General features: G+C 43.1%; 2 protein-coding genes across 5 annotated transcripts in view; one reads left to right on the top strand and one right to left on the bottom strand.

The window, feature by feature from the left end:
* Nucleotides 1-5,909, bottom strand: part of PCSK7 (proprotein convertase subtilisin/kexin type 7) — a 29,602-nt gene extending 23,693 nt beyond the window's left edge. Inside the window, exons 1-4 of one of the 2 annotated variants that reach the window (XM_003418263.4) lie at nucleotides 5,785-5,909; nucleotides 4,144-4,272; nucleotides 3,202-3,681; nucleotides 762-896 (exon numbers count right to left, since the gene is read on the bottom strand). In XM_003418263.4, coding sequence (XP_003418311.1) covers nucleotides 762-896; nucleotides 3,202-3,669 — 603 coding nt within the window. In that variant the 5' untranslated portion in view covers nucleotides 3,670-3,681; nucleotides 4,144-4,272; nucleotides 5,785-5,909. The remainder of the gene's footprint in view (nucleotides 1-761; nucleotides 897-3,201; nucleotides 3,682-4,143; nucleotides 4,273-5,784) is intronic. The other variant, XM_023558166.2, reaches the window with a different exon arrangement.
* A 623-nt stretch (nucleotides 5,910-6,532) lies between these two features.
* The window catches only part of RNF214 (ring finger protein 214), a 60,237-nt gene continuing 43,723 nt past the window's right edge, over nucleotides 6,533-23,046 (top strand). Inside the window, exons 1-6 of one of the 3 annotated variants that reach the window (XM_003418267.4) lie at nucleotides 6,533-6,617; nucleotides 8,179-8,294; nucleotides 9,504-10,011; nucleotides 10,689-10,748; nucleotides 14,866-15,006; nucleotides 17,631-17,770. In XM_003418267.4, the coding sequence (XP_003418315.2) occupies nucleotides 8,185-8,294; nucleotides 9,504-10,011; nucleotides 10,689-10,748; nucleotides 14,866-15,006; nucleotides 17,631-17,770 (959 nt within the window). In that variant the 5' untranslated portion in view covers nucleotides 6,533-6,617; nucleotides 8,179-8,184. Of the gene's footprint in view, nucleotides 6,667-8,178; nucleotides 8,295-9,503; nucleotides 10,012-10,688; nucleotides 10,749-14,865; nucleotides 15,007-17,630; nucleotides 17,771-23,046 lie in introns of all 3 variants that reach the window. The other 2 variants (XM_023558169.2, XM_023558168.2) reach the window with 2 other exon arrangements.

The raw sequence follows: 23,046 nt of genomic DNA, 5'->3' as shown, positions 1-23,046 counted from the left end.
AGTGGTTAGGAGAGGTCAGCTCAGGGAGAGCGGGAACTGGGAGTTTGGGGCTCCAAGCCAGGGCATCAGACCCATCCCTCTCTGCAAACCGCATGGGCTACAAGTTTCTGAGCATAGGACACAACAGGGTAAAACTGAGAAGTGCCACACTCTCAGGACAAACTTATCTCTTGTCTATTATAGTAATGCGCCCAGGAGACTGCTTCATGGCTGGGGAAACTTGGGATAAAAAGAGATTTAAAATTTAAAAAACCAAACCTGTTGCTGTCGAGTTGATTCTGACTCATACCAATCCTATAGGACAGAGTAGAACTGCCCCACAGGGTTTCCAAGGAGGGGCTGGTGCATTTGAATTGCCGACCTTTTGGTTGGCAGCTGTAGCTCTTAACCACTGAGCTACCAGGGCTCCAAAGGAGATTTAGGGCTACTTAAAGGCCAGGCTTTAGAGAGGAAGGTACTCAAAACTTCTGTGGAGAGGGAAACAGCCTATAAAGGTCATAGTTGCCAGGGCAAGGAATGGCAACAGGAAGCAGGATATACCTACCATCTGGGACTGCTCTCCCTTGCTGGGGTTAGAACTACCGCTGCACCTTAATTACTAGTGTGGAATGCTGGCTGGGGAGAAGGAGAAAAGGAAGAACACCCCACCTACCAGGTCCTTTTGTTTGGCCCAAAGACCTCTAGGAATGGAGACAAGCCTGAAGCAATATCAAGAAGGAGGTAAGACATGGGAGCGGGAGGGTCATTCCCGGGCCACTCACATAGTTGGGTGCAATGTCCTGGATGGTGTGCTCAACTCCGTCATCCACTACCACCACGGTCACCCCTCGCCCGGTTACATTGCGTTCCCATACACCTGTCACATTGATGTCCCTGCCGGGGCTCCGCCGGTTATTCTGAAGGAGAGACAGGGTCAGGAACTACTCCTAAAGCCTTGGAGATCCAGTGACACATAACATAACTCATAGAGAAACAAAGTTACAGCTAGAAGCCCTTTTCACCCTTGGCCAACCATCAGAGGTTGTGGGTCAGTAAATCTAGGTGAAGACAGAACCAAGGAGGGGGCGCAAGTGAGAGCTTTGCCATAGCCTTGGTCTCCAGGAAAGTTTGGCATCACTCACAGGTGATATGAGATGAAAAGAGTTATGGGTTGGATAATATAATTATTGTGCCAATGTTAGTAGTTAACATCTGAATAGTGTTTACCATGTGTCAGACACTGTTTTAAGCGCTTCACATACACTGATTCATTTACCCTGACCATAACTCTATTAGGTAGGTCCTATTATAATTGCCATTTTACAGTGGGGCAGCTGAGGCACAGAGGTTAAGCAGCTTGTCCCAAAGCACATGCTAGTAAATGACAGAGCTGGAATTTGAGCCCAGACAGCCCGACCCTGGCATCCATGCAGTAACCACTGCACAGGTTCTGTAGTACAGAGCACTGGGGAGGCAGAGCCCGAGGACTAAACACACCACTTGAAACCCACAGGTAATGGATGGGGCAACTGAAGACTGACAGGGTCAAAATCCCACAGAAGAGGCAGGGGAGGGGGACTTACTCTCTAGATAGTACCAAAAACCAAACCCACTGCTGTTGAGTCGATTCTCACTCATTGCAACCCTACAGAATAGAGGAGAACTGCCCCATAGGGTTTCCGAGGAGCTGCTAATGGATTCGAACTATGGACCTTTTAGTTAGCAACTATAGCTCTTAACCACCGCACCAAATGAAGGTGAAGTGTACACAGCTTGATGAAGGTAAACAATGTCACTAAAAAGTACACAAGAAAAAAAGGAACTGTTGGTAATTGCTGTGGCATATATAATTTTGAAACAACAGCAAAAACAACCAAAAAAATATATGTACGGGTATACATGTACGTATGCGGGCGTGTATTTGTATAAAACCAAAACCAAACCCGCTGCCATCGTGTCAACTCTGACTCAGAGCGACCCTATAGGACAGAATAGAACCGCCTCATGGGGTTTCCAAGGAGTGGCTAGTGGATTCGAACTGCTGACCTTTTGGTCGGCAGCTGAGCTCTTAACCGCTGTGCCACCAGGGCTCCGTGTATGTGTACAGGTATGCGTATATAGGTGTAGGCATATGTACAGGTATATGCACATATGTAACTGCATACACATATATTCGTAAACATGATAAAGCACATAGGTGGGCACAGTTACACGTACTTCTTAGACATAACCAAACACCTTCCGGGATTGGTTTTCTGGGTTTGAAGGGTTAGGATCATAGTCTTGTGGGACATCTAAGTCAACTGGCATAATATAGTTCATAAAGTATGTTCTACATCCTAGTTCGGAGAGTAGCATCTGAAGCATTAAAAGCTTGCAAGTGGCTATCTAAGATACAACTAGTGGTCTCTACTCCAGAACCAAAGAGAAAGAAGGAAACCAATGATTCAAAGAAGAAATTCGTCTACAGGACAGTCTACCCTGATACCAGAAGAACTAGATGATGCCCACCTACCACTTCTGACCATTCTAACCCGGGCCACGCCAGATGGACCCTGATAGAATGGGAGAAAAATGTGGAACAGAACCTTAAATTCCTTAGCTTAACTGGTAAAAAATCCCTGCCTTGAACATTATGCTCTTTTAAGAGCTATCTAGGGTAGCTATGAGTTGAAATCCACTCTAGGGCAACTGGTTTTGTTTTAAATGGGGTTAAATTGACAACAGCAACTCAAAAGATTAGATAGGACCCTTAGGGCACAATGAGGCAACGTTAATGCGGGAGGAACAATTCCAAGAAGGGTGAGAATGGTTGTACAACTTGGAGAATGTCAACAATGTCACTGAGCTCTACAGGTAGAAACTTGAATTGGTGTATGTTTTGCTGTGTATATTCTCAACAACAAAATAAATTTCAAAAAAAAGAAAAAAAAAATCACCTATATGATACCAAATAGGTGAACAATTACTTTAGAACAAAGATGAGAATGTAAGGGGGCAGGGAAACTAGATGAATGGAAATGGAACAAAATGTTCACACATTGTGAAGAACATAACCAATGTCACCGAACAACTTGTGTAGAAATTATTGAATGGGAACCTAAACTGCTACGTAAACCTTCACCAAAAACTCAATAAAATCTCATTTTAAAATATCCCACTGAAGAACTGGACACCCAGAACATAACCTTCCGAAGCTGAAAACTGCAAGGCTGGACTCACCAGGTGCCACTGCTGTGGGAACTTGGGGTCATTGAAGTGGACGCTGCGTTTGGTTCGCTTTAACAGCCTCTGCTCCGAGTGCCAGCGCACTGCCTCGTGCTTGGCCAGCACGGCCTCTGCCTGCTGCCGGATGGCCTCTACCTGGTGGTCCTGCCTGTGCCCAGGCGGCTGGACAAAGAGGTAGTGCCCCTGGAGCTCCCCAATTCGTCCAGCGTTCAACAGCCCAGCGGCCTGGGCCAAGGCATCCGCCTGCAGCTCCAGGGTCTCCTTCTTCCCCTCACCTTCCAAGCTATTCAGATGCACAGCCCAGCTGAGCCCCCCTGGACCCTGGGCCTCAGGCCCTCCTGTCCCTGGCAGGCCCATGACCCAGGGGACCAGTAATAAGAGCCCAGCTAACTCCAGCCAGAGGCAGGAGGGCAGGCCCAGGGGGGCATCCAAGTGTGGCACTTTCAGCCTCCCCTTCAGCATCAGAGCAGTAGGCTGCAGACAAAGAAAAAAGATATCAGAGAGAGGAGAGTTACACTTGCAGGAATGTGAGAGAAAGACTTTGAGCTATCAATGTGTTACACCTGGAAACCCCTGATTCATCCCTTTTTAATTATTTGATTCCCTCTTCTTATTCACGTTTATCCCTTACCAGCAGATCTAAGCCCCCAGGTGGAGCGTGGGCCAGCCCTAGCCCCAGTCGATGACCTCCCATGGCACGATGGCTCAGTGCCCATTACACCAGATTATCAAGCTGACTGCCAGTTGCTAGCAGTCCCATGCTGCTCCTTCCCATTCTCGCCACTAACAGGGCTCAAAGTACATGCCATTCTACAAATTACTAGCAGAATCATGTCTGTTCTTTAAGAGGACAACTCCCCAACTCTTTTTTGGAGGGGTATCAATCTTTTCCCAGCTGACTTCTCAGTCCACTTGTCTTCAGGGCCCCATTCCCACCTGGACTTGGTGTGAGGCTGAGCTCCTGGTCTGGCTAACCACCTCACGCTCATTTTGTGCAAATGGAGAAAACGCATCACTTTCACTGTCAGTAGGGAAGTGTTTGATCTCTGAGCACAGACTGCAGACCTGTGGGCCCCAAGAACAGAAGAAAAAATGTTCTATCTAACCCAGAAAAACAAGCAGAGGCTAGTCACAAACTCTAGGGTCTGTGACCAAAGAATCTGGCCAATAATCAATTATCATTTTCAGGGATCTAAAATAGGTGACAGGCTGGGGCAGAATTGGTACGGTGAGGCCAAGTCAGCCTAAAACCCAAAAATCCTACTTCTTGGCCTAACCACCATGCCCATCCTCCTTTTTTTCCCCCTAGCAACCCAGAAGAGGATTTGTATTGTGATCAAAAACCCCTCCTGAAAACTTAGGTAGTATGGCTTCCAAGAAGTCCCGGTGGAAAGTAACTTCCTGATTTGTGTATTTCTGTAAGGACACCAGGGGAACCAACAGTAGGCAAGAGGCAGGGGGAAACAGGAGAAAAGTCACAAATGGCAAGTGAAACTGAATGCATAAAGTCCAGGGCAAGCTAGCCTTCAGGAGAGAAAAAATGATTGGAGCGCAACATTAAAGAGCTATCCCTAGTAGCCAGATCAGCAGGCTGGCTGGGAAGTGAGAGCAGGCCCCAACCTGGGACTGCCAGCCATGGTCTGATAGAAGCAGGGTATCAGGTCTTAGGAGCTCTCAAAGAAAAGGGTCAAATTAGAACTGGGGGGCAACCCTGGGGACAGGAACAGGCAAATGGGGTGGCAGAGTATGTGTGTACCTATTGGCGGCTGGGTTCCTCTAGAAGTCTCTGCACTCTAAGCATTACAGGAAAAGGAGTATTTTATTGAAAACTTCTTGAGAAGGGAGAGGAGAATTTACACCAAAAACCTCCATTCCACATCTCATTCTCTCTTAGAGCCCCAAGCATATTCCATCTCAAATTTCCCTCTGCCTCCCAGCAACCTCAATTGTCCCAAGATATTCAGGTTTCTTCCCCAGTGTGCATACCCTACTTAATAAAACAAAATCTCATTCCGTAGTGAGATACTAGTGACTCATCTAGACAGCTCTTTAAGTCTCAGTAGGTCCCACTTCCGATTTCTGGAAGAGAAGAGAAACCTGACTTCTTCCTTGTTTAGCTTTGGCAGAGCACCATTCTACTCCTCAGGCTTCTGGGAAAGGAACCTTCAATACCCTGTGAAGGCAGATCTCAACCTTGCCCAACTGCTAGACCTATCTTTACAGATACCAGCTGCCAAGGGGGAAGAGTAATATAGGCGGCCCCGAGTCCAAGATCTTGCTCCCAAACGACTGTTCTTTTTGCAGGCTCCACGCCCTGTGTTCCTAGAAACCAGGTTATGTACGGGAGTCAGATTCGCTGATTCTCCCTCCTCAGCACTGATCGTTCCGTGCAATGTGCCGCTTTTCTCAGAGGAACTCATGCTATCCTGGAATCTAAGACGCTGGTGCCCCATTTCCCTGGGTTCCCCCACCCCAGGACTGAAGCCGCCCCCTGTGCAGCTCCCTTATCCTCAGACACTGGCTCCCCTCAGTGCTAGGCTCCTCGGACTTCCAGCCCCCACCTAGTATCCAACTTACCCGCCCGGCTGCAGCTGCTGCGGCCGCCTCCCTGCGGAAACTCGCGGCTTCCCGGCAGCCGGAGGAGCCAGTGACAGGAGCATCACTTCCGCCCGGGTACGCAGCCAATGAGCGATGGGTCCTGCTGGCCCGTGACAGGAGCGTCACTTCCGCCCGGGTACGCAGCCAATGAACGATGGGTCCTGCTGGCCAGTGACAGGACCGTCACTTCCGCCCGGGTACGCAGCCAATGAGCGACGGGTCCTGCTGGCCAGGCCCGACCGACCCCGAGCAGCCGGCGACAGAGGAGTGGGATACCTCAGCCATGTTCTGCTTGTAGAGGAGCGTACCCACTTGCTGGGCTTTCCTCGCGGGCCCCACTGCCCGGAGTTCTCGGGGCATCTTCAACAGGGTCCCTCTCCAAAGGGTTGTTCTCCTTCATGGCGTCCTCTGAAAAGGTCATCTCGATTCCGACCTTTAAAAACAACTCATCCATCTTCTCCCTCTGACCGCCACGGACCCAATTCTCTCTGTAACCTTCCTAAAGAGGATCTTCCCTCTGCCAAGACTCCTTTCTTCTTGCAGTCGGATCTCCCTTCTACCCTGCGCCCCCGGAGAGTCCATTTTTATCTTCGGGGTCTTCTGCAGGATCCCTGTCCTGTAGCAGGTCCCTTCTCTCGCCGCCAGAGGGCGCCATCGGGGGCGGCGCGGCGCCACCGCGGCCTCTCCTCTCCCGGCCAGAGCCTCGCCCCCTTTCGCTCGTGCCGCCGGAAGTGGGCGGTGTCGCGTGCGGGCCGGCGCTGGACCCCTCCCCCCGTGGCTCGGCCGCCCCCTCCCCCGCTCCGCCCGCTCAGGTGCGTCCTGTCCCTGCCCCCTTCGCTCCCGGGGCGCGCGGCGCCGGAGGTGTGTGCGGGGCGGGCGCGCGGGGAGGGGGCCGCGATGCGAGGGCCGGAGGCGGGGGCCCGGGGAGGGGGCGGCCCGGGCGGGGGGCGTGGAGGGTGCTGGAAGGACGGGGCCCGAGGCCCTGGCCTGGGAGGGACGTGGGCTGGTGATGCGGTGGTGGCTCTGGCCGGAGAGAGCAGCCGGTTTAGCAATCCCCTGCTGAGGGCGGCGGTGGCCAGCCGGCGCTGGTTCCCCCAGTGTGCCCTTCCCGTTCGTCTCCCGTTCTCCCCCGAGGACCCACCGATCCTGGCGTCGTCGCCTGGCTCGTGGTCGCCTCTGGGTTGTGATGCGGGGATTCATTTTGACGTACCGATTCTGTACCCCACGCCGCAGCCCCCAGCCAGAGGTACCCGTGCCCCTACTGCTTTGGGCTGTCTGCCCACGGATTCGGATATGACCTGTGCCCTGGATTTCCCTTATGGGGCATCGAGGACGTCCCGACCCTGGGCACTGTTGGATGCAGAATGTTTGCACCTGAGGGAGCAGTAATGGCGATGTAGGGTCTGTTTACTCCCAGGAGCTTTGTAAAATGAGGGAGACTGAGGCACAGAGGTTTCTGGATGGTGACTGAAGTGTCGACACAGCCCAGTCGCCATACCTGTCCTATGCGCTCCTCAAGGTTCCTGAGGGGCACGCCTGTGATGCGGTGAAAATAAAAACGGAAAGTAACGCCCCTTTCTGCAGGGATATTCTTTTTTGCCTTTCTCCTCACCACAGGGCCGTGGGTATGTTCGGCAGCACAGAGGGTGACCTTTTGATCTAAGAACGGCCTTTATCCAGGCTCCCTTATTTGTGTTACCGTGTTTTTCAGCTTCTTATTTCCATGCTTAGAGTAACCAAGATTCCCATACATTTTTGCGCCATTGTAGTAATTCTGAGGAGTCTCTACTTTCCTTCGTGGTTATGAAGGGCTTTTCCTCTTCCCACATGTGGGGAACACCTTGACAGGATAATACTTAGGTTCCCCGGTATAGTATTGCTTGTTCTCTCACACACAAACACCTGCCAAAAAACTTCACTGAAATTAATGGGAAGTGTTTTTAATGTAACAGGCATAAAGCGATTTTAAAACATGAGCTGTTATTGATACTAGGCCAAGAAATGCGTCTTTTCGTTTTATAAACGATACTAGATAAAGTAGATACGTGGACCATTTGAAAGCTTCTCACAGACTGTGGTCTTTATTTTAAATGCCCATATTTCTGCCAAAAGTGAAAATAAAAGCTTTGCTGCAGAGTTCTATATAAATACTGTGACTCCTCAGGATCGATGTCCGTTGGGACCTATTGCCATGGCTTCTTTCATGCCTACTACAGAATACTCAAGTTGTCTCTCTGGGAGCCTAAGAGGTTTTTTTTTTTTTTGGTGTTTCTTTCCTGTGACAACTCTGTTGTATGAAGTTCTGAGGGGAAAAGATACATTTATCTTAATATTTTGAAACTTGTAGTCTGTGATTTATTTCTGGACATACAGAGCGTGATGGCGGCATCTGAGGTAGCTGGTGGTGGGGCCCATGCCCCCAGTCCTCCGGAATCCTCTTCTAGTTTGTGTGCTTCCAAATCAGACGAAGGTCTCCCAGATGGTCTAAGGTAATGTGTGGCTTCTTGACAGGGAAAATTCACTTGGGTAAAGGACTTTCAAGATGGGTTTCTTATGGAAGCTGTATGTAGCTAATCTTTCTTCTTGGCTCTAGTGACACTGCCCTAGATTAAGCTTTTTAAAGGTAGGAACTTGTGTCTGATCCGTCTTTGTATTTCTGATTCCAGCACTAAACACACTTGCTAAAATATTTGTTGAATAAATGGACTAAAATACAGGGAGTCTAACTTATATAAAAATGGAGCTATTTTCTCACCCTATTTCACGTCGAGTGTGTGTTCGTTTAACTATAGCTTGTATATCAGACCTGTATGCATATAAGGTGTTTTATATTATGTATTTTTTATGTATATCTTTATCTTTGGTGATATGGCTAACTACTTCATGTACATATTTTGCCTCCCATCTAAACACTTGAGGGCAGGAATTGTGATTTACTCACTCTTATATCAGCCAACGCATTGTCTTGTACAATGTTGAATTAAATTGATTATATATTCTATCTCACCTCTTTTCTAGTGTATGTGGGACCTAATGCTATGTGTAGTACGTTATTAACAGCTTTATATTTATTAACACATTTCGTCCTTACAACAGCCCCAGGAGGTAGGTGCTAATATTATCCTCATTTTACAGATGAGGAAATTGAGACACAGAGAGGTTAGTAACTTGACCAAGGTTACCCACCTATGTTGGGGTCAGGATTTGAGCCCAAACTTATCTGACTCCAGAGTACTTAATAAACTTGTTTCAATGAGAGTGGTGTTTGTTAGTGAATGGATAATGGGAGAAATGTTAAGTAAGCCGAACCATAAACTTGGATCTTCATGCTTTATTCATTTGGTAAATAAAATCAACCACATATTACTACTAATAATAACAGTTATGGTTTATTGAGTGTTTACTGTATACTAGGCATTAATATTAAGCACTTTATGTGCATTATCTCATGTAATCCTCACAACAATTCTACTGGACACATTATATTGTTTCTATTTTATAAACGAAGTTTAAATACTTGCCCAAACAACTAGTAAATGATAGAGTTGGGATTCAGACTTAGGTACTATATATGCCCAAATGTATAAATCTCCCTCCCTCCAGAATTAACTCCCAGAGAAGGAATCAGCTTAGAGTATTTATAAAGATTTTCATATTACAAGTTGTTCTCACAATTGTTGTTCTTCTGTTTTTGATAGCCCCAAAGACCCTGCACAGAAGCCCAAGAACTTGTCTCTTTCGAGTGTAAGTAGCCAAGCAGCACCCAAGGAGAATAACAGAAATGCCCATTTGGAACCAGAGCAGAATCCTGGATCATCAGCAGGTGACACTTCAGCAGTGCACCGGGTGATTTTAGGAGGAAACGTGGTAGTCACAGCCCTTTGTCTTCCTGGCAGTGGGTCTCAGTCTGATTTGAAGGACTTGTCCAGCACAGCAGAAGAGGAGGGAGACACGTGCCTCCAGGAGAGCCTCCCTCCAGCCACTCAGTCTCTTAAGGCAGGGTGCCATACAAAGGAGCTTGCCTCCACGAGTTCTTCTGAAGAGAAATCCCCACAAGCCTCCAGCCTAAAGGAAGGGATCAGGGACACAGGCTTGGATTTCCAACCTGTAGTGCCTCCATCAAATGGGGTTGAAGGAGTCAGAGAGGACCTGGATGATGACCAGGATAGCTCTTCCCTGAAGCTTTCTCAGAACATTGCTGTGCAGGTCAAGTATCAAGTTTCTACTATTCAAATAGAGTTGGGGGGTTTTTTGAGGGTAGGAGACATTTCTTCATGTTTGATGGAGAACTACGTTGTCCCATTGTTTTTATTGGTAACCATCATACTGTTGTATAGTGCCATGAATTGACTTCACTTTGGTGTTCAGTAAATAATAAAGCCAGTAGCCAGGGTCTGATCTTAAGGCGACTAGGAACTTTAGACCTGCAAATCATTTCTTTCTCTGAGTAAGTGACAAGTGCAGGTTGTTAGCATTTAAATTTCCTGTCTTTGTCCTTGCAGGAGGAATCCTTGTTAATTCTCTGACCTGCGTCTTATGAAGTACAGTGAATCCTGTTTGCTAGTGACTGATGTGCTTTGTCATAGGAGGAAGTATGGGCACAATAGGTTGCAGGAGGCAAAATTCTTGTCTCAGACTTAAGACTTCCCGTCAGTTAGTTGTTGAATCTCTGGGTTGTTTTCTGGAATAAACGATGAATGCATTGTTGTCAGTGTTCATTTGCCAGAACTACATTGCTTCCTTTGTTATGGAGCTCACAGGGGAAAAGAGTGCAAGAAGTTAGCTTAGTTACTTGGGGCAGATTTCTAGGTGGCAGCACCAGATTAATTCTGCCTCTTAAAGTGTCTGAACAGTTCTGAATTTAATTATTTCTTTCTTTGTAGACTGACTTTAAGACAGATGAGTTAGAGATAAACACAGATCATGATATTGAAAAGAATCTGGTAAGTATTTAAATTGTCATTGTTGATATATTAAAGCAGAAGATCTGGAGTCATACTGTAGGCTAGGTGGAAACCAGAGTAGAGAGAAACTCTAAGGAAATGGAGAGCAAATCTCCTTTTATTGAGCACTTACTCTGAGCACTTTACGTAGAGTATTTATTTTGTCCTCACAGTTGTAAGCTCGAGTCTGGATAGCTATAGAACAATTGAAGGAGCCAGCTAAGATGGCCTAAATAAGCTTTAGCATCATTCTAGGGAAGGGATGGAAACCTGGAAAGTCATTTACCAAAAGGGGCCCAGGGTTGTGTTTTTTTTGGCTGTATTCTTTTGGGTGGTGGTGAAACCCACATACTTTTAAAATGGCAGTGAAAGAAATGCAGATCAAAACTAATGAGATTTCATCTCACTCCAGCAAGGCTGGCATTAATCCAAAAAACAAAATAATGAATGTTGAAGAGGCTGTGGAGAGATTGGAACACTTCTACACTGCTGGTGGGAATGTCATATGGTACAACCGCTTTGGAAATCGATTTGGTGCTTCCTTAAAAAGTTTTTTTTAAAAAGTTAGAAATAGAACTACCATACGATCCAGCAATCCCACTCCTCGGAATATATCCTAGAGAAATAAGGGCCTTTACATGAACAGATATATGCACACCCATGTTTATTGCAGCACTGTTTACAATAGCAAAAACATGGAAGCATGAGGAATCTGAAACATTTCATAACGTGGAGGAACCTGGAAGGCATTATGCTGAGTGAAATTAGTCAGTTGCAAAAAGACAAATGTTGTATAAGACCACTATTATAAGAACTTGAGAAATAGTTTAAACTGAGAAGAAAACATTCTTTTGTGGTTATGAGAGGGAGGAGGGAGGGTGGGAGAGGGGTATTCACTAATTAGATAGTAGATAAGAACTACTTTAGGTGAGGGGAAAGACAGCACACAGTACAGGGGACGTCAGCACAATTGGACTAAACCAAAAGCAAAGAAGTTCCTGAATAAACTGAATGCTTCCAAGGCCAGCGTAGCAGGAGCAGGGGTCTGGGGACCATGGTTTCAGGGGACATCTAAGCCAACTGGCATAATAAAATCTGTTAAGAAAACGTTCTGCATCCCACTTTGAAGAGTGGCGTCTGGGGTCTTAAGCGCTATCAGGCAGCCATCTAAGATGCATCAATTGGTCTCAACCCACCCGGATCAAAGGAGAATGAAGAACACCAAGGACACAAGGTGATTACAAGCCCAAGAGACAGAAAGGGCCACATGAACCAGCAACTACATCATCCTGAGACCAGAACTAGATGGTGCCTGGCTACAACTGATGGCTGCCCTGACAGGGAACACAACAGAGAACCCCTGAGGGAGCAGGAGAGTAGCGGGATGCAGACCCCAAATTCTCATAAGACCAGACTTAATGGTCGGACTGAGACTGGAAGGACCCTGGTGGTCATGGCCCCCAGACATTCTGTTGGCCCAGGACAGGAACCATTCCCGAAGCCAACTCTTCAGACATGGAATGGACTGGGCAGTGGGTTGGAGAGGGATGCTGGTGAGGAGTGAGCTTCTTGGATCAGGTGGACACTTGAGACTATGTTGGCCCCTCCTGCCTGGAGTGGAAATGAGAGGGTGGAGGGGGTTAGAAACTGGCGAAAAGGACATGAAAAGAGAGTGGAGGGAGAGAGCAGGCTGTCTTATTAGGGGGAGAGTAATTGGGAGTGTGTAGCAAGGTTTTTGTTTTGTTTTGGTTTTTTAGCAAGGTGTTTATGGGTTTTTGTGTGAGAGACTGACTTGATTTGTAAACTTTTACCTAAAGCACAATAAAAATTATTAAAAAAAAAAATGTAAGTGAAACCAGGCAGGTGTTAAACTTGATGGCAATGCAAGAAACTTGGCTCTTATTTTATTTTATACCCTTTTCATGCATTTATTCTTATTACCCACTACCTGCATTTGAAATTGTGACTCCTGGTCCTAAGGTACCAACTGATGAGACAAAGTAATGGTGTTGAGTTGTTTACTGTATGCCTTTAATTTATCTATATATTTGTACTAAAAGATGTACCTTGAGACTTGTTTCAGTGATAGGAACCTTTTTTCTCATCCTATGTTATTCTGAAGATGTACCATGGACAGAGAAGGCACCATATGGAAGTAAAAGGAAAGAGCTGTAGTTAAAGAAAAAAAAGGCAAAAGAACTCTCTAATATACTGATTTCATCCATTGGTTCTTGACCTTTGGCTAACTTTTCTTCGGTTAAGAGCCTCTTTCTGAGTCTTCTGAAAACTTTAAATTCTTATCTCAGAAAAACATACAAACGTGCGCGGGTGCGCACACACACACATTTTCACAGAGTTCAAAGATGGCCTGAGGCCCATCCATAGAACCCAGGGTCAGAATCCCCATAAAGATGTGATGCTGTGGGATCATCTGTTGGAGGAGCCCTGGCCACCTTTCAGTACGTGGACTAAGGACTAGCTTATCCCAAAGCTAAGGTCCCGTTTTGAGAGCCTGTTTTTTGTATCATGATGTGATACATTTTTACCCATTTACGTCTAAAACCTTTCTTTTCTTTGAAAACAGTTATTTTTTTTAATTAGAGCCACTATTTATATTTTTATCTCATTTTAGTATTTTATGTCATATTATATACTCTAGTATTCCAAGAAAACCAAACCAGTTGCCATTGAGTTGATTCTGAAAACAGTTATTCTTTAATGAAACTGGCTTTAATGCTTTTAAGTTTAAATTTTACGTGAGCTACTGTCTTAGTTATCTGGTGCTGCTTTAACAAAGAGAAATTTATTCACTCATAGTTGAGGAGTCTAGAAGTCCAAATTCAGGGTGCCAGCTCCAGGGGAAGCCTTTCTCTCTCTTTTGGCTCTAGGGAAAGGTCCTTGTCATCAATCTTCCCCTGGTCTAGGAGCTTCCCAGTGCATGGACCCCAGGTCCAAAGGATGTGCTGTGCTCCCTAGTGCGTCTTTCTTGGTATGAGGTCCCTCTGCTCTCTGCTGGATTCTCTCTTTTGTATTTCAAAAGAGATTGCCTCAAAATATAATGTAATCCTGTAGATTGAGTCTTGCCTCATTAACATAACTGCCTCTAATCCTGCTTCATTGACATCATAGAGGTTAGGATTTATAGCACATAGGATAATCACATCAGATCACAAAACGGTAGACAACCACGCAGTACTGGGAATCATGGCCTAGCCAAGCTGACACACATTTTTGAAAGACACAGTTCAATGCGTAACAGCTACCTTATACCAAATATGTTTTAAACTGACCCTCTCTAAGTTTTAGTGACCCTTTGATAGGTGACTGTCGCTTCTCTTGATTTACTGACATGGAGGAGGCAGAGCTCAGCTGTGATCCTCAGAAGCCTTATTTCTCATACCTGCTTTATACAAGAAGTTGCTGAGTTGCTTAATCTGAATAGCAGGGTCCATAGACCTCTTTAGGTGGACCTGCCAGTTACAGTGCTAACGACTGGTAAAGAGTCCTATTCCTGGATTTTTTTTTTTGAATAGGTGATCTGATTTTGTTTTGTCCATTCTTTCTTTCTCTATCTTAATGGATGGTAAAATGCCCTCTTTGCATATCCCCTAGAGCAGGGGTGGCAAACTTCCAGTGAAATATCAGATGGTAAATATTTTAGGCTTTGCAGGGTCTGTGGGTTCTGCTGCAGTAGTGTGAAAGTAACACATAAACTAATGAATATGACCGTGTTCCAGTAAAACTTTATTTATAAAAATAGGCTATGGGCTAGATTTGGCTCATAAGCCGTAGGTGGACAACCCCTGCCTTAGAACAGTATTGTATAATAAAACTTTCTGTGATGGTGGATATATTCTCTATCTGTGCTTTCCGGCACGGTAGTCACTTGTCACATATGGCTGTTGACCCCTGGAAATGTGACTAGTGGGACTGAGGAGCTGGATTTTTAATTTAACTTAATGTGAATTACTTTAAATTTACGTGGCCACATGTGGCTAGTGGCTACAGTATTGGACAGTGTAGCCCTAGAGCTCTATATAATGCCTTCTACAGGCACTTGGTGAATGTTTCTTACAATTAGATTGGGAAATAAACTTTCTTCGGTGGTTCTCTGTAGGATAAGATGATGTCAGAGAGGACCCTGTTGAAGGAGCGTTACCAGGAGGTCCTAGACAAGCAGAGGCAGGTGGAGAATCAGCTGCAGGTGCAGTTAAAGCAGCTTCAGCAAAGGAGAGAAGAAGAGATGAAGAATCACCAGGTAGGCTGCTTCTGTTGGAATTGTCAGCAAGTAAAGCGGCAGTCCCTGATCAAACTTGAATTTTGGTTCTGAATTAATAGAAAATAAATAATTTATTTTTTAGTGGCTATCATGGAATTTTAAGGATAAAAAGAACCTTCGAGGGCATCTTTTCTAAACTCTTGCTCCTATTTTAGTTCAGAGAGAAAAGGATTATTTGATATGTTTTGTTGATACAAACTACCTGAAAAACATTTTATTAGACCCCTGTTGTTTTTATTGTTATTCTTAGGTGCCCGTGAGTCAGTTTTGACTCACGGCAACTCCACATGACAGGGTAGAACTTCCTCACGGTTTCCTTGGCTGTAATCTTTATGGAAGCAGATCAGCAAGTTTTTCTCCCGCAGAGCTGCTGGGTGGGTTTGAACTGACGACCTTTTGGTTAGCAGCCAAGTGAGTGCTTGACCATTGTACCATCAGGGCTCTTAGTTAGATTAAAAATTTACATAGAGAAACTAGAATTATTATAAAAATTAGGAGAATATTTATACACTCTCAGGTGTTGAGGTCACTTTAAGCATGGCAGAAAAACCAGGAACCATTAAAAAAAAAGTTTATGTAGTCAGTTTAATTAGCATGTAACTAAAAATGGTATAGCAAGTGATATATAAACAGTCATAAGATTACTGTTAGACTGAGGGAAAATATTTGTAGGAAATCTGACAAAGGGTTTGATACCCATGACATTCTGAGATTCCTACTAATTGATGGGAAAAGGCAAACAATCTAGAGAAAGACCAGGAAAGGTTATTGTATCTGGTTTCTATTGCTGCTGTAACAGATTACCACGACTGCAGTGGCTTAAAGCAGCACCCATTTGTTACCTTACAGTTCTGTAGTCTGACATGGGTGTCACTGGGCTAAAATCAAGGTGTCAACAGGGCTGCCTTCCTTCTGGAGGCTTTAGGGGGAGAATCCACTTCCTTGCCTTTTCCAGCTTTTAGAGGCTCCCCATATTCCTTGACTTGTGGCCCCTCCCTCCATCTTCAAAGCCAGCAACATTGCATTTCTGACTATTCTTTCCTAGTCCTGTCTTCTCATCACAGCTAGGAAAGGCTCTCTGCTTTTCAGGAGCCATTTGATTAGATTGTGCCCACCTAGATAATTCTGAATAATCTCTCCATCTCAAGGTCCTTACCTTAATCACATCTATAAAGTCCCTTTTGCCATGGAATGCAACATTTTCACAGGTTCTAGGGATAAGGGCGTGGCTATATTTAGAGAGCTATTATTTTTCCTACCGCAATTATAAATATTAATTCACAGAAGAGGAATAACTAATGGATAGTAAATACATGGAAAGAATCCCAGCCTAACTGGTAATTCATTCATTCATCCAGCAAATATTTTTTAAGTTCACGATGTGCTCTAGGCTCTGGAAATTTAGTGGTTAATGAAACATAATCTCTGCTTTCTTTGAATACTTATTCTAGTTGGAGATACAGACAGTAAAAGCAGTAAAGAGTAGGAGTTAGGGAAATGCACATTAAAATTGTTACATAGTATTTCTCCCCCCACCAGCAAGAGATTGGCAAAAATGAAATACTTGTCAAGGTTGAGAACAGATGAACCGTTTCAGACATTATTGATATGAGTCTGAATGAATTGTTGCGATCTTTTTGAAAAAGTTATTAGGAATTGTACTTTGGCTTAGAAATCTCATTAGGAATCTATTCTACAGAAATAAACATTTTTTATATCAAAGTATAGACATACAAGGATGTTTATGGCAGTACTGCTTGTAGTTACAAAAAAAAAAAGGGAGGGGACCAACCTGATGGACTTTGTAACAGAGAATGGTTAAATAAATTGAATATATCCACGTTATGTACTATTATGCAGCTACTTTTGAGTTAGAGCTATACCTATTGACATGAAGTATTTACATGTCAAGTGGAAAAAAAAAACAGGATGCAGAATAATGTATGTAAAATTACCTCATTTAAAAAAATGTAAAAAGCAAAGAAGTGTGTAAGTATGCACATGTTTTTGTGAGAATAGAGAAAGATCTAAAGGCATAACAACGGTACATTGATTACCTTACAGGTGGAATTTGTATAAATTTAGATGTAGCAGTTCACTTTATCACCTTTTTATTGTCTGACTTGTTATTACAAGTATATACTGAAAGTGTGTGTATATTTTAGTTAAATATTAAAAAAAACAAAACAACAAGCCACACACAATAAAGTAGAACAGTTTCAAAACAAGATCATATTTGTTGGAGGTAACAAACTCCCACCCAGTGCAGGAATGCCTTCTTCAGCATTACTGACAGGTGTTTATTCAGCCTTTATTTGAACACCATCAAGGGAGAGCTTATTGCTTCATAAGGCAGTATATTCCATTTTTGAACAGTTGTGGTTGTTAGAAATTCTTTCTTCTATTTAGTTGAAATATGCTTTACTATAACTTTCTCCCTTAGGTCTGAATACTGCCTTTTGAAGATACTCATGAACTAAATTTCTTCAGTTAATTTGAATTCCCTGAATTAATATGTGAATTTGTGATAGTTGAAAATAACCTTCAGATGAAAAGAACTAATTCTTTTTATTTGTGTGTGACTGTAACTGTGTGGGAACCAGGAGATATTAAAGGCTATCCAGGATGTGACAATAAAGCGGGAGGAAACAAAGATGAAGATGGAGAAGGAAAAGAAGGAATTTTTGCAGAAGGAGCAGGATCTGAAAGCTGAAATTGAGAAGCTTTGTGAGAAGGGCAGAAGGTAAATGATGCTGTTAGGAATGAAAGCCCTTCCTGTGTGTGTGTGTTTGTGTGTGTGTGTGTGTGTGTGTGTTCATAAGGGGTCAGTCTCATTTGTGTTTCTAGTGGCAGGTCTTTTCTTTCAGTCTAATTTTTATTTGAAAAACAAGTGTATAAATAAAAATCTTCCAATTAAGTATAACCTAGGGTGCTTTTGTAGCACCCTAGGTTATATTTAATAAACAAAAGTTTCAGATACTCATTAATATCTTGAAATAGTAGCAGCTAATTGCTGGGTCCCAGGTATGATCAAGATTTTGATATGAATCTAATACCTATTTCACTTGCTTTGTAACCTGATTTTTAAAAGCCTGTTGTACATGGTTAATTTTTTTGTGCAGTGTGAGGTAAGGGTCTATTTTCATTCTTTACAAGTGGAAATCTCGTTGTCTCGGCACCATTTATTGAAGAGAGTGTTCTTTCAGCATTGCATGGACTTAGCACCCTTGTTAAAAATCCTTTAACCATAGATGCATGGGTTTATTTCTGAACTCTCAGTTCTATTCCATTGGTCTATATGTCTATTGTTATAACAGTACCAGACCTTTTTTCTTTTTTAATAATTTATTTTTGTTGTTGAAAATATACACAGCAGAACATACACCAATTCAAGAATTTCTGCACGTGCAATTCAGTGACATAGTACTAGACCGTTTTGATTACTGTAGCTTTATAGCATGTTTTGTTCTTTTTCAAGATTGCTTTGGCTGTTTGGGGCCTCCTGCAATTGCATGTATTTGATATTTGGTTTTCCATTTCTTCAAAGAAGGCTGTTGGAATTCTGAGTGGGATTGCATGAAATATAGAGAAAGAGCAAGGAGAGACATATATGTGTATGTGTGTGTGTGTATATATATATTGATATTCCTTTGTATTCTCCCACAACAAGTGAGCTCAGTGTTATATATCTGGTAATTATTTCATAACTGTTGAATCACTGGAGTGGAAATTAAGACAATTTCTCTCTTACCTTAAACAGGTCCTTTAGTCTCTTGGTGTCCTAAATAGGGACAGTAACAATGCTGCCCTTTTTTGGTTTCACAGTGATATTATATGAAGATGAAGTTACTTAATAGAAATCAGAATGCTTTGTATTTCTTGGAGGTAGTTACTGTGTATTTCAATGTAATTATAATTTTTAAAGAAGACACCCCGAATTGACCATAAAAAAAGATCAAATATCCATTTTGGTCATCTATTTTGTTTTTTTTCCTCTGGATACCTGGCTTCTTTGTCATGGAATTGCCTTGCTTTTGTGGGGACATCTTCTTTCTAGTTCCCAGTTTGAACCCTTCAAGGTTATTGCCGGGATTAGGAAGGTGAGGCCTCCGTGGTAGTGCTTTACCAGGGCAAAAACTTTTTAAACTCCCTGACTTTATCAGGGAGCCCTCACGGAGCAGTGTCGAAGAGCTTGGCTGTTGACCAAGAGGTTGGCGGCCTTTAACAGCGACTCATTGATAATGGTGGCAAGCAGGTCTTTTCCTGAATAAAAGATGGTGAACTTGTGCTTTGAAGGACATCATCAATTGATCTATATTGTCATTGAAGTAGCTTGGGACAGTGGCAAAAAAGCTGCATTATCAAGTAAGATTTTTTTTTAACGCTCTGAGTTTGTCTCATGAACTCGTAGGATAGAGTGACGGTAAGTAGCATATCAAGGGATGCGTTGTTGGGAACATTACTTTGGATGTGATATAAAAGTCTATGCTAAATTGAAATCACCAGGGTGCATGCGTAAAGACTCATGTTGGACATTTCTCACCAGATGCTGTTACATGCCTTGAAGTCCTAATAGCTTGCCTAGCAATCAACAAATCTATGACTGTTTCTTAGGTACAAAGCAGTGAGCCAGGCTGTTGCAACATCCCATATTCCGACCACCGCCTTCAATCCTTCCAACTTTCTGTCTCATTCCCAGTTAATCTGCAGTTTGACCACATCAAGTCTTTTTTCTTGTTCAGTGACCTCACTTCATTTTCTGCCAGTCTGTCAACTCCCTGGAAACATGCCTTTCCTTAGCCAGCCTAGGCTCATGGTCCATTATTTGACCTTCTCTCTTATAATTACCATCAGTACTCTTTTTTCACTGGGTTTGTCTGGGTACTCTTTTTTTTTAATTTTTGTCGTGCTTTAAGTGAAAGTTTACAAGTCAGTCTCTCATACAAAAATTTAAATACACCTTGCTATATACTTTTAGTTGCTCTCCCCCTAATGAGACAGCACACTCCTTCCCTCCACTCTCTGTTTTCATGTCCCTTTGGCCAAGTGCTGACCTCCTCTGCCCTCTCATCTCCCCTCCAGACAGGAGCTGCCCACATAGTCTCATCTGTCTACTTGATCCAAGAAGCTCACTCTTCACCAGTATCATTAGCTATGCCATAGTCCGGTCCAATCCCTGTTTGAAGAGTTGGCTTTCGGAATGGTTCCTCTCTTGGGCTAACAGAAGGTCTGGGACGATGACCTCCAGGGTCCTTCTAGTCTCAGGCAGACCATTATGTCTGGTCTCTTTACGAGAATTTGAGGTCTGCATCCCTCTGCTCTCCTGCTGCCTCAGGGGTTCTCTGTTGTGTTCCCTGTCTCAGGCTAGTGTATTCTTTGGTTTATATGGCCCTTTCTGTCTCTTGGGCTCATAATTACCTTGTGTCTTTGGTGTTCTTCAATCTCCTTTGCTCCAGGTGGGTTGAGACCAATTGGCTTAGATGGCCATTTGTTAGTGTTTAAGACCCCAGATGCCACTCTCCAAAGTGGAATGCAGAATGTTTTCTTCATAGATTTTATTGTGCCAATTGACCTACATGTCCTCTGAAACCATGGTCACCAAACCCCCACCCCTGCTACTCTGGCCTTCGAAGCGTTCGGTTTATTTAGGAAACTTCTTTGCTTTTGGTTTAGTCCAGTTGTGCTGACTTCTCCTGTATTGTGTGTTGTCTTTCCCTTCACCTAAAATAGCTCTTCTCTACTATCTAATTAGTGAATACCCCTCTCCCTCACTCCCTCCCCACTCTAGTAACCATCAAAGAATATTGTCTTCTCTGTTTAAACTATTTCTTGAGTTCTTATGATAGTGGTATTATACAATATTTGTCATTTTGCAACTGACTAATTTCACTCAGCATAATGCCTTCCAGATTCCTCCATGACATGAAATGTTTCACGGATTCATCATTGTTCTTTATCAATGCATAATATTCCATTGTGTGAATATACCATAATTTATTTATCCATTCATCCATTGATGGACACCTTGGTTGCCTCCATCATTTTGCTGTTGTAAACAGTGCTGCAGTGAACATGGGTGTGCATATATCTGTTCATGTAAAGGCTCTTATTTCTCTAGGATATGTTCCAAGGAGTGGGATTGCTGGATTCTATGGTATAGGGTTGCTATGAGTCGGAATCGACTTGACGGCACTGGATTATGGTAGTTCTATTTCTAGTTTTTTAAGGAAGCTTCAAATCAGTTTCCAAAGTGGTTGTACCATTTTACATTCCCACCAGCAGTGTATAAGTTTTCCAGTCTCTCCACAACCTCTCCAACGTTTATTATTTTGTTTTTTTGGATTAATTAATGCCAGCCTTGTTGGAGTGAGATGGAATGTCATTGTAGCTTTGATTTGCATTTCTCTGTCGGCTAATGATCAAGAGGATTTCCTCACGTATCTGTTAGCTACCCGAATGTCTTCTTTGGTAAAGTGTCTGTTCATATTCTTTGCCCATTTTTTAATTGGGTTGTCTTTTTGTAGTTGAGTTTTTACAGTATCATGTAGATTTTAGAGATCAGGCGCTGATCATAAATGTCAAAGCTAAACACTTTTTCCCATTCTGTAGGTAATCTTTTTACTCTTTTGGTGAAGTCTTTGGATGAGCATACATGTTTGATTTTTAGGAGCTCCCAGTTGTCTGGTTTCTCTCCTACGTTGTTAGTAATGTTTTGTATACTATTTATGCCATGTATTAGGGCTCCTATCGTCCCTATTTTTTCTCCCGTGATGTTTATTGTTTTAGATTTTATATTTAGGCCTTCGATCCATTTTGAGTTAGTTTTTGTGCATGGTGTGAGGTATGGGTCTTGTTTCATTTTTTTGGAGATGGATATCCACTTATGCCAGCACCATTTGTTAAAAAGAGTCTTTTCCCCATTTAACTGACTTTGGGCCTTTGTCAAATATCAGTTGCTCATATGTGGATGGATTTATGTCTGGATTCTCAATTCTGTTCCATTGGTCTATGTATCTGTTGTTGTACCAGTACCAGGCTGTTTTGACTACTGCGGCGGTATAATAGGTTCTAAAATCAGGTAGAGTTAGGCTGCCACTTTGTTGTTCTTTTTCAGTAATGCCTTACTTATCCGGGGCCTCTTTCCCCTCCGTGTGAAGTTGGTAATTTGTTTCTCCCTCTCATTAAAAAATGTCATTGGAATTTGGATTGGAATTACATTATCTCTATAGAAGGCTTTTGGTAGAATAGACATTATTACAATGTTAAGTCTTCCTATGCATGAGCAAGGTATGTTTTTCCACTTAATGTAGATCTCTTTTGGTTTCTTGCAGAAGTGTTTTGTGGTTTTCTTTGTATAGGTCTTTTACATCTCTGGTAAGATTTATTCCTAAGTATTTTATCTTCTTGGGGGCTACTGTAAAGGGTATTAATTTGGTGATTTCCTCTTTGATGTTCTTTTTGTGGGTGTAGAGGAATCCAACTGATTTTTGTATGTTTATCTTGTACCTGATACTCTGCTGAACTCTTTTATTAGTTTCAGTAGTTTTCTTGAGGATTCCTTAGGGTTTTCTGTGTATACGATCATGTCATCTGCAAATAGAGGTACTTTTACTTCTTCCTTGCCAATCTGAATGCCCTTTATTTCTTTATCTAGCTTAATTGCTCTGGCTAGAACCGCCAGTGCAATGTTGAATAAGAGCGGTGGTAAATGGCATCCTTGTCTGGTTCCTGTTCTCAAGCAGAATGCTTTCAGACTCTCTTCATTTAGGATGATGTTGGCTATTGGCTTTGTATAAATGCCTTTATTATGTTGAGGAATTTTCCTTCTGTTCCTATTTTGCTGAGAGTTTTTATCATGAGTGTTGAACTTTGTCAAATGCCTTTTCTGCATCAGTTGATAAAATCATGTGATTCTTGTCTTTTGTTTTATTTATATGATGGATTATATTCATTGTTTTTCTAATGTTGAACCATCCCTGCATACCTGGTATGAATCCCACTTGGTCATGGTGAATTATT

Source organism: Loxodonta africana, chromosome 15 (assembly GCF_030014295.1).
Source record: "Loxodonta africana isolate mLoxAfr1 chromosome 15, mLoxAfr1.hap2, whole genome shotgun sequence".
In the NCBI taxonomy this organism is placed as follows: Eukaryota; Metazoa; Chordata; class Mammalia; order Proboscidea; family Elephantidae; genus Loxodonta; species Loxodonta africana.
Note: the sequence above shows the minus strand (reverse complement) of the source record. Positions and strands in the feature narration are given on the sequence as shown.